The sequence below is a fragment of the Scardinius erythrophthalmus genome, assembly GCF_964197995.2.
Source record: "Scardinius erythrophthalmus genome assembly, chromosome: 16".
NCBI classification, from domain to species: domain Eukaryota; kingdom Metazoa; phylum Chordata; class Actinopteri; order Cypriniformes; family Leuciscidae; genus Scardinius; species Scardinius erythrophthalmus.
In genome coordinates this window covers 9,620,008-9,634,489 of record NC_138236.1, presented here as the reverse complement: position 1 = coordinate 9,634,489, position 14,482 = coordinate 9,620,008, and the positions used below count along the sequence as shown (strand labels likewise).

Below are 14,482 nucleotides of genomic sequence, written 5' to 3'. Positions count from 1 at the left end.
ATCCGGTTGTAAAGACTTCACCCACAATCACGCTAACACGTTTCCGCCTCTAAAGATCATCCAGACAATCTCCTGACTAATCTGACTCAAAAGCGGTCATTTTATGAGGATTATTGATTATTTTAAGTGAGACTGTGAATGCTCTGTGAGCATGTTTTTAATTCAAACCGATATTGACTGCGGTACTCACCTTTGCACTGGTTGGTGTTTTTGTCCAGGATTGCCTTTGTTGACACTATTTTTCCATACCTGCAGAGGACAAAGAGAACAACAGGGTCAGCTCAAATGAAAGAACATCAAGTACATTTCAATGTATTACATGAGTGGGCAAAACTTGTTTTAGTCTTTTTAGTCATTTTGATTTCCACCATATCTCAAATTATGTGTTGTGTGTGATTACATTACCTGGTGGGAATAATGGAAATTACATTTTTAACCTTTTTTAGAATAAAATAGGATAATCTTGTCAATTTTAATTTCATAGTTATTTAATGCATGCAATATTTTCACACTTTTGCGCATAATTTGGCAAAACGTCAGCATCATTGGAAATTACTCAATAAATGTATTCATTTAAAAATTCAGAAAACAATGACACTGTTTATAAGTATAGATATATGATGTTATTTTGAAAAAATGTAATATTTATATGATGGTCTTTCATTAAAGTCGAAATGAAACAGATTTCTTCCATATTTCTTTCTTCTTCATTGATGCACATCCGAGTGCAATGGACGATCAAAAAGAAATGTAGGGCAGCGATGATTACAGTCAACTGTAAAAAGCGATGTGGGCTTAAGCGGACTAAATGATTGGAAAAAGTCAAGCATTCGTCACCAGAAAGTCTGATCAAAATAAAAATGAAACATACAAGGAAGAATCATTCACAATAAGATCAATAGCATTTATTTATTAAGTAGATTTTGGGGTCTGGGAAAGTTTTAAAGTGACCTTCATTTGACAAAAAGAAAGTTCAAATTTGTTAGTTAATAAAAGTCAACCCCTGGGACATACAAGTGCCTGAACTTGATGAAAAACCCAAGTGTAATCTTTGCTCGGAACTTAATTAAAAAGTTTGAGCCTAACTCAAAGAGTAGGTTTAATAAGGTTTAGCTTAGCTTCATTAAAACCCTTGACGAAAGGATCCACATCGATACATCAATACATTCCTTAACAGGACACCGTAAACAAGGAGAGGTTGATTTTGGGCGCAGGATGTGAGTTTCAAACCCCAGTGATTTAATTAAACACTGGAAGCATCACAGAGCACCAATCTACACTACAAAAATCCCCACCCTCATTTTCACTTTTTCACCTCAGCTCACAGCACTGACTACTCTTGTATTCTTGTAATAATCTTTCTCTTTTTTCTCTCTCTACTCCACAAAACCCCTATTCACATAGCGAAACCAGTCTTGTCGCAGAAACACGAAAGTGTCTGCAATGAATCCCCTTCCCCTCTGCAGTCCCTCTTTTCCCCTATTCCTCCCCTACCGCCTGCCTTCCACGATGGAGGTAATAAAGTTACTTATCGCTTCCGTCTCCGCCTGAAGACTGGGAAGACTGATATAACCGTGGCGCTCCTGATGTGACTTTTTTAATTAATATTTAATGCGGCTCCCACCTCCAGGTAAAAGCAGGAGACTATATTACCCACCTTTATAAGGATGGAGGCGTTTAATAAGGGAAAGATCATTTTACTGTCACCGTGAGAAGCGGCATCCCATCGAGGCGTTGTGTCGCTGATGTCTGGAAAATGGCAGCTAATTCAGCTTCAACTGCACAGCTTTACAGAAGAAATACAAATAATTATCCTAAGCCGCTGTAGAACTACGAGGTTGACAGCAGAAAAAACAATTGTCGTTCGAGGTTTCGTGTGAATTTATCAACAAAGTCTTCTGCAATTCACACCATAACACAGAGTAAGTGTGGGCGGATGTTTTCTGCGAAAAACGGATAATCACAACTCTGGGATTGCAGAGACTCATTATAGAAACAATACTGGTTTTGTTTGATTTTTTTCGTCAATATGGTTTGTCAGTAAACAAAGTTGAAACTCGGGGGATGAGAGAAACCACATAACAGAGAGTGGAAGACATGAAAATGCGGAGCTCTGCTGGAGAAAGCATGTAGCGGACCAATGTGAGGGAAACACATGAGAACCATTTGACTCGAACGCTTGATTTGCTGCCATTTCATCTTGCAAAACAAGTGGTTGGACAAACACAGGCGTCTCAGATGAGTGAGTGGGTCGGGGGTGGAGCTGAGATAGGAATGTAGTCAACATAGCTGGCAACGTTTCCGCAAGCCAGTGCCATGCCGCGGTCATGCACACGGATGTCTCACTAACACGAAACTCACGAACAGGAAGGTTTCCTCACAAACATAGGCGTAGATTCATTCTCCTACAGCCAATAAGGGATGCAGGGAGTGAAATGTCCCCCTTAATCATTTGTCTGTCTTGTACGGTGACCGGGAGGGGACATGTTCGGTTCACTTATTTTTGTCGTGGCCACAACATATAAACTCGTGGGAACGTGATATTAAGTCGTGGGAACGTCATAATATCTCGTGGGAACGTCATATTAAGTCGTGGCCACGAGATCATTTTGTTGAGGTAACGACATCATTATGTCGTGGCCACGCGATGCAAAGTCGTGGCCTCGAGATCATATGTTGAGGGAACGATATATTTTTCTCGTGGCCACGAGATCATTTTGTTGAGGTAACGACATCATTATGTCGTGGCCACGCGTTGAGGGAGCCACAGCGGCCAATACTGTAACCGTACCATAGACTGGGCTACAGCAGAGATGGAGATGACAGAAGAAATAACATTTTACTTTAAATTAGGAATGTCATATAAAGATATAGTGCGGTCTTTGGCATTAAGACATGGGTACGTTATAAAGATAAGCGCATTCTTAGACTTTTTTTGTCGCACGCATATTTAGGGACCGTCTCAAAATTACATGCGACATTGGCATAAACGTTTCTAACTTCAATAGCATTTGAAGACAATGACTTACAGTCATAAAACCAATTGTACATTGTTCACCCAGGTCTCATGTATGATGCACACCTTTTAGATTTTTAATATTTATTACAATAAACTGCTAAATCATATGCAAATATTGTAGGCCTATTTCACATACTGTATGGGATCATACACAAAATATGACAATATTTAAAGCTCAATATCATTTGAAGACAATGACTTAGTCATAAAACCAACTGTATATTGTTCATATAGGTCTCATGTATGATGCACACCTTTAATATTTTTGATATTTATGACAATAAACTGCTAAATCATATGCAAATATTGCTATGAATTTCACTACTGTATGGGATCATATACAGAATATGACAATATTTAAAGCTCAATAACATTTGAAGACAGTGACTTACAGTCATAAAACCAACTGTACATTGTTCATATCTCATGTATGATGCACACCTTTAATATTTTTGATATGTATGACAGTAAACTGCTAAATCATATGCAAATAATGCTATGTATTTCACTACTGTGTGGGATCATATACAGAATATGACCACATTTAAAGGTCAATAGCATTTGAAGACAATGACTTACAGTCATAAAACCAACTGTACATTGTTCATCTAGGTGTCAGGTATGTGGCAGTAGTGAAATATGCCTACAATATTTGCATATGATTTAGCAGTTTGTTGTCATAAAAATCTAAAAGGTGTGCATCATACATGAGACCTGGGTGAACAGTGTACAGTTGGTTTTATGACTGTAAGTCGTTGTCTTCAAATGCTATTGAAGTTAGAAATGTTTATGCCAATGTCGCATGTAATTTTGAGACGGTCCCTAAATATGCGTGCGGCAAAGTCTAATGCGCTTCATGTGTCTTTCACTTATAACGTACCCATGTCTTAATGCCAAAGACCGCACTATATCTTTATATGACATTCCTAATTTAAAGTAAAATGTTATTTCTTCTGTCATCTCCATCTCTGCTGTAGCCCAGTCTATGGTACGGTTACAGTATTGGCCGCTGTGGCTCCCTCAACGCGTGGCCACGACATAATGATGTCGTTACCTCAACAAAATGATCTCGTGGCCACGAGAAAAATATATCGTTCCCTCAACATATGATCTCGAGGCCACGACTTTGCATCGCGTGGCCACGACATAATGATGTCGTTACCTCAACAAAATGATCTCGTGGCCACGACTTAATATGACGTTCCCACGAGATATTATGACGTTCCCACGACTTAATATCACGTTCCCACGAGTTTATATGTTGTGGCCACGACAAAAATAAGTGAACCGAACATGTCCCCTCCCGGTCACCGTAGTCTTGTTTTGTTTGTTTAGATGCTGTTACAGGGAACTACACTAACCTTTTCCACTGGTGGCACTTGCGCTACTAACTTTTTCAGTTACTGGCGCAAAACATGATTTGGTCGCACAAATTGTTTATAGTAAGCCACTCTGGATAATAATGAACAATAATGAAACTGTATTGCATACAGATGTGCTTTTTATTTTACTTGCCATCTTTTAAACCACATGCCTTCTTGTTTTTGTTTTCTTTAACATTGGTTGGGATAGATTTACAGCAATAGCAAATACAGTACACAATAAAGTGCTAAATGGATTTCAACATGCTATGGTTGGCACAGATGGGCAGACTCCTGAACTCTTAAGTAGTGATGCACCGATGTGAAAATTGTGGCCGATACCGATAATAACCGATATTAATATTGCTGTTATGGCCGATATTGATATCTCTGTATAGAAAACAAATTTACTGATAATCAAATAAAGAGAAATTTTCCAAAACACTTTTTCTTTTCTTTTTTTTTTACTTTAGAAATGACTTATGTTGGGCACCTTTACCTGTGTGCAAAATATGTCGCAAAATATGTTACACATAGGACACACATGCATTATATTGCATTGCATTGCATATAATGTGTGCTGGTCTAAAATTAAGAAACCCCTAGAAAACAGGGGGAGAAAAAGGAAAAAAAACAAAACAAAAAAAAACAGGTGTACAATAAAGATAGGCTACTTAATTTATTATTACAATAACCAAATATGATACTAAATAGCACAGGGAAAAGAGCTTCTATTTGTGACGTGCTGTCTTTGCATTTGAACATTGCACATTTTAAACAGGACAGGCATTAGCTGCATAAATGTTAGCCAATACAAACATATTTATAGAAAACAGTTGACAATGAATAGACAGGAGTCCAATAATAGCATAACGAATCACTTATTCTAAAAATAATATCAAGTAGGCTAAGTTTGACGAATCCGACATATAACGAGGGCTGTGTTGTAAAACGTCCGAATTTAACGAATTTTAAAAACACGGATGGATAATACAATATGCTTTCCGACATTTTGACAGAAAAAAAAACAAGCAAGAACAAAATTTAAACTATAGCCCGTCAATTTTCATTTTACAATTATCTTCTCTCTCTGTGTGCGCGCACGTCCGTATTTGTGTGAGAGAGAGAGCTCGCGAGTCGCGCAGATACAATGGTACGTTTTAATCGAAGTAAAGGCGGGCATACACTGTGCGGTTTTCGTCCGATTTTGAGCCGAATTCTGACTCATGCGACTCTTTTTCGGGTCGGGCCGATTTTCAGCTTTGTCGTGCGTCGTTTGTCGTGCAGTGTTCGTGCAGTGTACAGGGGGAAAAGAGAGGCGATTAACCTCTCACGACCGGCAATCGGATGGTCGGATGAATTTCAGGCATGTTAGAAATTTTGGTCGCTTCTCGTGACTATATCGCACAGTTGAAGCAGAGCTACGAACCGATTGCCCTAAACTCAGTGTTTTTTCCCTCACTGCGCCTGCGCGAAAACAATTTCATCTGCAGCAAAAAAAAAAAAAAAAAAAAAAAAAAAAACCTAACCCTAACCCTAACGAAAAAAGGGAGATCTTTAAGTTCTGTAGTTCAAAGCTATTACTGTTGCTTACCTCCAGTTCGTGTTGCAAAATGGATTAACCATTACCCACTTCTTCCAAGCCACCTGCGATGTAGCCTACACTTTGCCTCTTTTATTATTAAAAAAATGTTTGGAAATAAAGCTGTTTTTAATTTTCATTGATGAATTATTGCAGTGTTCGGACATATTATAGACTGTTAATAATTAATTATATGTATAATTCATTGTAATCCACCTAAATGTTTTAGACAATTTTTAATGAGGAGAAGTAAAGCTTCTATGTAGGCTAATATTTTATTATCCTCACAGCGCGTTAGTTATGCGGTGATGCGCTATGAAATTGTTGCGTGGCTATGTAATTATAATAGCCTATCAGTTTAATAATAAAAGTAGCCTTCCCTAATAATAATAATAATAATACAAGCCTACTAATAATTTAATATATAAATTGGAAATGCTAAATCTTCTTGATATTGATAGCTGATGCTTGTTTTGACAATATCTCTGGATAGGCTACATGATATCGTCCATAGGCGCAACCCGGCACGAGGATTTATCGCGCTGATTCGCGCATATTTCACACTAAATGAAGCATTGAGAACTACTGAGGTGGGATAAATGTTCAATAGACGGAGTCTGTGGTTGAGATTTATAAGTTACAAAATTAAAGTCTTTGTTGAAACCTCAAAAACTTTAATGACCCCAATGCCGTACTTTCTGGTTAACGTAATGTTCTTTCGGATCATTTGTCAGGATGACACAGCTAACATTGCAGCCAAAGGTGGAGGAGCTCATTGTGAGAACATCTGGCAAAGTGTCCTGATCACTCCCACACTAAACAATGAACATCAGGGTAGTTTAAAGTTGATGGAGAGCACTGATGCCGGCATGTGACGTTACTCTACACAGGCTAAAAGTGCATTACGAAGAATTGACATGTACTGTATGTACTTGCTCAATAATGTAATTGTGGGTGTTTTTTGTTCTTTTTTTTTGTTTTAATTTTTACCCCCAAAAATCTTCTAAAGTTCTGTCATCAGTTACATAACCTCATGTTATTCTTATTTCAAATGCACATGTAATGTTTTTCTGTGGAATACAAAACAAGATTTATTTATTTTTTTAAATCTTATCTTCAAAACGAATTGAGAGGGAGTAAATGATGATAGAATATTATTTTTGGGTGGGGAACTATTCCTTTAATGCGGTCTTATAGTCATTAGCTCCCAAAGATGCACTAGCTTTAATAATTAGCATTGCATGCATTTAATTACAGTATGCACATATGTAAAATTCATGCTGGCAAATTTCCAGTGTTATCAGTCACACTAATGAAGTGCTGAACCCTTTTTTAAATGGGTTGCATTTCAATATTATTATCAGCTTAAAAACTTTCTGTGGATGCTGACTTTTGATGAAAATCAAGATTCAAGTGTGTTTACTAGCTTAAAACTTTCAGAACCACAGGCATGGAGTTCCCCTCATGGATGTCTGCAGTGCCAAGAATTTGACCTTACATAGCATCAAGCCAAAGAGCTAAATGGTTTACAGTGAGAGAAGTCGCATGTTACAATATTAGTAAACAATCTACTTTATGATATACAGCAAAATTATACTCAATAACTCAAGGACAAAAATAGCATATTGCATCATGTCCCAGCCATTCCAAACACAACAGAGCTGCAAATCACATAAATCTCATTCATATTAACTTGACTTTTTGTTCTAATCAGCCATGACTGACAACAATATACTGTAGTTTGCATATCAAGGCACTTTGTCGGTCGTTTGGTTTTTTTTTTCAACAGTCTGCAATTGGTTGGCCTGGCCACAATGAAATCTCACTGGTCCAAAGTCCTGCTCTATACAGCATTAAAGAAATAACATATATACTTTCTACACCACATTTCTGGTCCTATAGTGCAATGTTGCATAATCATGATAAAAACAGCGCTACCCTAAAACGTCTTTCCTTTTTGCTATGTCACCGACTGGATGTGATTTTGTTGATTTCAGTGAGAGCAGATAAACTACATAGTGCTCAAATGTTGTCAAGTCAGAAAAGCCCCTGTCACACAGTGCGTTGATCCCGGAAAATTGCCATAAAATTGCCAGAGTGCCTTCTGAGTGAACGAAAACATGTTCCGGGATTGACTCCGGCATCGATCCCGGGATAGGGACCTAGTTACATTGTCGGGATCAGTCCTGGAACGCGCCCTGTGTGAACAAAAGCTATAATCAATGCTGTAAGGCAGGGCTATTCAATTGGCGGCCCGAGGGCCACATGCGGCCCGCCAATCATCTCCATGCGGCCCGACGGCACCAACCTCCCTCCTCCTCTTTTCGCTCCGATTGACCTGAGAAACGTTTTACGTGTGAATATTTCAGCAGTTATTATATGTGTCCCGAATTTATGTCGACTGAACCAGCGATAGGCTACCAATCATTCGTGAATTAATCATTCTTTTGGTTCGATTCTTTCTAAACGCGCTTGCATAACGGTCTAAAACTATTCGGATTCATTCGGACTGCTCCGTCACTGAATCATCTGAAGCGGTTTCTCGTTCAGTACAGTTACAACAAATAGCGATGTTTTCAGTTGTTTCACTAGTTGTTTAAACACGGCCCAGCGCGGAGTTGCGTTTACTCCCGGTCCCGGACACACTAATATTAAACAGCGTTGCGACAACCAGTGGAAGCGTTTCAGTTCGACAGAAACATTTCTGTTACAAACCACAAATCACTCGATGATTTAATTAGTATTAAATCAGATGAAACAGCCTCAACATTCCCAACAAGACTGATGAGGAAAGCAGGAGAAACATTGTGGCATGAACGAAATTAGAAGACTTTAAATCCCCTAATCACCCTTACAAACATTTACCACATTTACTGTAGTAATTTACCATGGTTGGGCAGAAATGTGCAATATTTATATTGAATACTATGTAGTAATAAATAAATATAGTAAATATATACTATACTATTGTATAGTATAATAGTAAATATAGTGATTTATATTGTATTAGTTTTATTAGGTGGGTAGAGGAATATATATTTAATGCTTGTTATGAAATTATGTCAGTTTCTTTGTAAAGGTGCTTAGTTTTTAACTTGTGTTTAGGCATTTTTTATACAGTGGGAGCGAGTAGCCTGTGGTTAACAAGTCTCACTGTCAGAATATTTTCATTTAAGCATAACAATTATAAATAAAATAATTATTATTTCTCACCAACAGCTATAAGTTTGTATAAATAATTTATTTGTTCCAAGGAAAATAGTTGTACACAGCTGTAAATTATCAAGTTTTTATTTATTATGGTTTTATATATTTGCATACTGTTGGGTACCACATTTCCAAGTAAATACCACACTTCTTTAGGGTTACTTTAGCTTATTTATTGAAACTGTTATGTTTCAATAAATAAGATAAACCCCCAAACCAACCCACCGGCCCACCTCAACTTTTCGATTTGATAATGCGGCCCTCGAATGAAACTAATTGAATAGCCCTGCTGTAAGGGGTGTGTTGTAGTGATGACGCTGAAGCTGAGATCATTCGCCAGCTTAAGTGAAACGGTACGTTGCGCTAATTTATGATAGAATCAGAAAAAAAAACATGCATGAGCGTGGTTTCGCAGAAATCGCAGATCATAAGCAAACTTAAAACAATGAAGAAACATTACACGTCAAATCTTGACAGGATTTTTACGGTATGTGTTTGAACGCGAGCACAGATTCCGGAAAATCAATGGCAGCGTGAATCAAACGATCACGGGACAAATCCCGCAACACATTATCAGTGTATTTTCTGGAATCTTTGTGTAAAAGGGGCTAAAGAAAGAAAGAAAGAATGAAAGGAGGCAACAACGCCCTTACAATAACAGATTACCAGAGAGCTTTATTTAGACTGCTGATACCACACACACCAAAACCTCCAGTGAAAGACCACAGTTTAGCCAGTATGTGGGATCACAATGTTCTAACTCTGGTGATCTGGACGAAGGAACCTTCTCTCCACAATAACCAGAGCAGATCAGGTCCAAAAGAGAGGCCCACAAATGACACACACAGGATCACACACACACCACCACCCTTTCCAACACAGCACACACTGAACCCTCTGAGTGCTTTAGTCAACCCACAAGCACACAAAATCAAATCAACATGAACACAAGAAACTGTAAACACCACATGAGGTTAACCAAAATGCCTAGAACGACTTTCAATGAAGATAAATATATTTCGAGATCCACACACGCACTTTTGAAAGATCGCGACACGGCTCAACGTGCTGTGACAGCCCAAGCTGGGACCAGATCCCAGCTGATTTGATCACCGTCAAGACAACACGTCTTGTGTACGAAGCTTTCAGCTGCAGTGTGTGAAGTGCTAATGACAGTTCTCAAAGGGCCGTCACACACTCTGATCTGTGTTTTTATTTTCCCCAGAGCACCGGCAGCCACGGATGCCGGACTGTTTGATGTCTCGTGCCGAGAGATGTGAACCAGCATTCTTTCAACTTCTATCCAGGTGGGTGTGTAGGATCTCTTAATTGGCTACCAATGCAGCTGTCTCATCTGACACGCCGCTCGACACTTCAGCAGCGTAAGTTACAAGCATCTGATGTTTGTTTGTTTGTACACTCGCTTGCACCACTGGAGTCAAGAAAGAAGCCCTGTGACTTTGCAAAAGGAGAATTCACTTTCCTGAAGTGCCATGACATTGATTGCATTTATAAAGCCTCGTTCAAACTTGTTAGAAAGTACAAAACTAAAAAAATAAACCGAGGCATTACTCAATTTTCATGCAAAATAACATGTAAAACATTCATAATGCAGCATTTCTGCTCACCACAGTCTCTCAAAAAAACGTAAAAAACGACTGCCTTTGTTGCAGAAATATATTAAAAAAGTACTTTTGATAATTATTTTGAATGAATATTGTAAGTAAAAAAAAAAAACTAGTCTAAACTGTCTAAGATAAAATTAATATATACATATATATATATATATATATATATATACTGTATATATATATATATATATATACACATACATACATACATATATACTGTATATATATATATATATACTGTATGTATATATATATATATATATACTGTATGTATATATATATATATATATATATATAAATATATATATATATATATATATATATATATATATATATATATATATATATATTTGAGTCCAATCTTTTGTTGTGAGCTAAAAACTTTTGTCATCACCTCAAACCCAGATTACGACAGAATATGAACCTTCTTGCATATTATTGCACACCAAACTAAAAATGTAGCATTAGACTAACATCTCATATTACATTTTCTTGACCTTCTCTCACCAAGGACACCAAGTGAGCCAAGACTGCCACGGGTGTCATATTATTCAGTCAGAGACGAAAGCGAGCAACGTGACTAACATTCGGTGAAGTTACCAAATGCAAAAAGCTTCTTTAAATATGTGTGTGCAACCTATTTGCAAGTGTGGCTGCCTGTTCAAAGTTAATCTTCGTTAAATCACCTACATTGAGTCTTCAAATCACACATGTAATCTGGCAGATTGTTCTAGCAAATTAGAATCCTTTTTTTTGGGGGGTACCTTACATTATTAGGGCCCTTTATTTATTATTTATGGTAAATCTAGGTCTGTGTCCAAAACGCAACAGGAACCATGCTAACAGGACAAGGCTTGTGTCACTTTTTTTTCCTGGTACCAGGGATTGCAAGCGAGTGTGTCTGTGGTTTGAACAGTCGAGGAGAGTTCAAAAAGATGACTGACACCTTCCTTGCTGTGCAACGTGATCTCATGAGTATTCGTATGTATTTTTACATAAAGTGTGGTTTCTACCAAAAGTACATTTATGTTTCCATAGACACTGAAACATACATTATTGATATATTGACAGCACCAAACGTAAATTATTTAAGTGTGAACAACATTACAGACGTACAAATGTGTACAAATCCTTATTCATGAACATTAAAATAGTGGTATTAATATTTTGAATATCTATTCTATTCAACTGTCATATCAATGACTGTTTTCAGTCACATTTATTAAATGATAACAAATTCTTATAAGAGGATTACATGATGTTAAACAACCCTTAAAATAGCATTTCTGTAATCGTTTAAGCAATATTTATCATGTAATATTTATTTTGTTTGCCGCGGGACACAAAAGATGTTTTCGCAGTATAGCCTAGTCCTATGCTGTGACTTACAATAGAACCATAAAATACACCAAATAAATTTACATAAATTCACAAAAGTAATACATTTTATTCATGCACTGTAATCCAAATTCCATTCTAAAAGAATCCATACAATTGTGAGGAACCAAACTGAAATTCAAGCCTTGATTCAGTGATCTAATCTCCATTGCGTTCATTGACCGTAAATGTCAAATCCCGCACTCGTTATAAATTTAAAAATTGCTGCCTCAAGAAGCTTTAGGACACATTTTATGGCAGTGATATCAAAAACTCATTGAGTCTCGCCTGCTTCATTACAGATTGTGACATGTCATGTTTTGGGTGATGTGCGTTTGAAAAGCGCACTTTCACAAGTGGATTGGGATCAGATTTTCAGAGATTATTCACTTAAATTCTGCTCTGTAACTCACGCAAAACTATATACTGCCAGAGAGGACTGCGACTGCAACACACTGTCATTTGGACTACTTTTGAATACATTATGGTGATCACAATTGTCTGTCTGTTATGTTTTTCTTTGTTACTCTACATATTTTTTAAGAAATGGTTATGGGTAGGTTTTGAGGTAGGAGCGGGATTGACGTTTCAATATATATATTTTTAATGCTATATTGTTGTTAAAATAGTCATTTTTTACTTTTTTCTAAAATGTATCTAGAAAATAGTACAAGGGCAATTATACAAATATCTTTATGATATAAATGATTCATAAATATGTAATGATGTTTACGTTTAAGTATTGTCAATACGTCCATATTGTACATTTCAGCATCAATTCAAACGTACAAAAATGAAGACGCAGCTGTCTCAGAAGGCACTAGACAACTGATATCAATAAAACAGAGCCAAATCCAGCCCAAAGGAACTTTATCCCGAGTGTTTAGGCACCTTTTGACAAAGCTTCCCACTTACTCTTCGTTTTCCACCTCAGACATATTGACAGGAGCTGTGTGATACAGAGCGAGACAGAGAGATTGAGTTTACAAAGACTTCAAGATGACTTGTGATGGCTAGCAGCTTTTTGGCCCTCATACGCTCTTCTGAACATACCCAGAACAGTTGAGCTTCAAGAGGAGTCAGACACCCATCTGACCTTAGGTTAGGTCTGTATGCTGGAGACATGTTGCTGCTTTTAAAAAACAACAGCAGAGAGAAATAACTACAGATATTGCAGGACATTCTCATAAGGGAAACATCAATATAGAGACTTTCCTGCACTATCCTGCACCACGAAAACATAAAACCATTAAAGTTAACTGCAATAAAAAAAAAAAAAAAAAAATCTTCAGGAAACAAATTTTACATTGGACATCAAGTAACAAAATTACAGAAGTAAACATGAAATGTATTAATAATAGTAATATAATTAACTGCTAAATGCAATAATATTAAAAATGCAGAAAGATCAAATGTATTGTAATTGAAACCTGCTATTTTTATTTGTAATAATATCACATTACAATTTTCACTGCATTTAAAAGAAATACTGCCTCACTGAGTATAAGTGCTGTCCCCAAACATTTAAACGGCAAAGTAAAATCACAATTATTAATTTAAAATGACAAAAAGCATCCTAACTGTTGTCCATAAACTTGTATATCTCAAGTCATTTGAAGCCATATGAGAGCAAACAGACAATTAAAGTGCCCCATTATGCTTTTTCAAATATTTCCTTTCATGCAGTGCGTAATATACCTGTTTGTGAATGTAAAAGGTCAGTAAAGTTTTAAAGATCTAAGTGCACGATATATAAACTTATTTTCTCCTAAAAGAACGCATCGATTCTGAACTGCCGAAACAAGTCACCTATTGTAGAAGACCTGCAAAACAAAATAAGGACACTTTAAAATAGCATAATAGGGGCACTTTACAGTTTTTTTGGATTGCTTACACACTAAAATTAAAAGTAGTACACTATTAGCAAAACCTTACACTCAAGAAGCAAAACATCAGCCCATATTTGCACAACTATAAGCACATTGTCAACCTCACACTTGTTGCAAAACTCTACACACAGTGATTTGCAAAACACTAAACACACTTAACATACATTACACACAAAAATCTATCATGAAGTCACTTCCTTGCAATACCAAAGCACTGACTGTCAAATTACCGCACCGTCCAACCAATTGGTTCAACACAGTCATCAGGTGTGCAAACACTTGTTTGCTTAATTGTAGACACACCAATCAGGTGTATAAGCACTATAAAAAGCAGCAGGTGAGTTCATCAGTCTTCAAGCACAATGGAAAGAGTCAGAGAAAGAGTAAGACGAGGAGGAGAACGAGGAGGAGAACGA

The 14,482-nt window shown here is 37.0% G+C and overlaps 1 protein-coding gene across 5 annotated transcripts in view; it reads right to left on the bottom strand.

Moving 5' to 3' along the window:
* The window catches only part of rbms3 (RNA binding motif, single stranded interacting protein), a 151,713-nt gene that overhangs the window by 95,950 nt on the left and 41,281 nt on the right, over positions 1-14,482 (bottom strand). For all 5 annotated transcript variants that reach the window (XM_081389112.1, XM_081389114.1, XM_081389113.1 and 2 more), the window contains exon 3: positions 191-249. In XM_081389112.1, the coding sequence (XP_081245238.1) occupies positions 191-249 (59 nt within the window). The remainder of the gene's footprint in view (positions 1-190; positions 250-14,482) is intronic.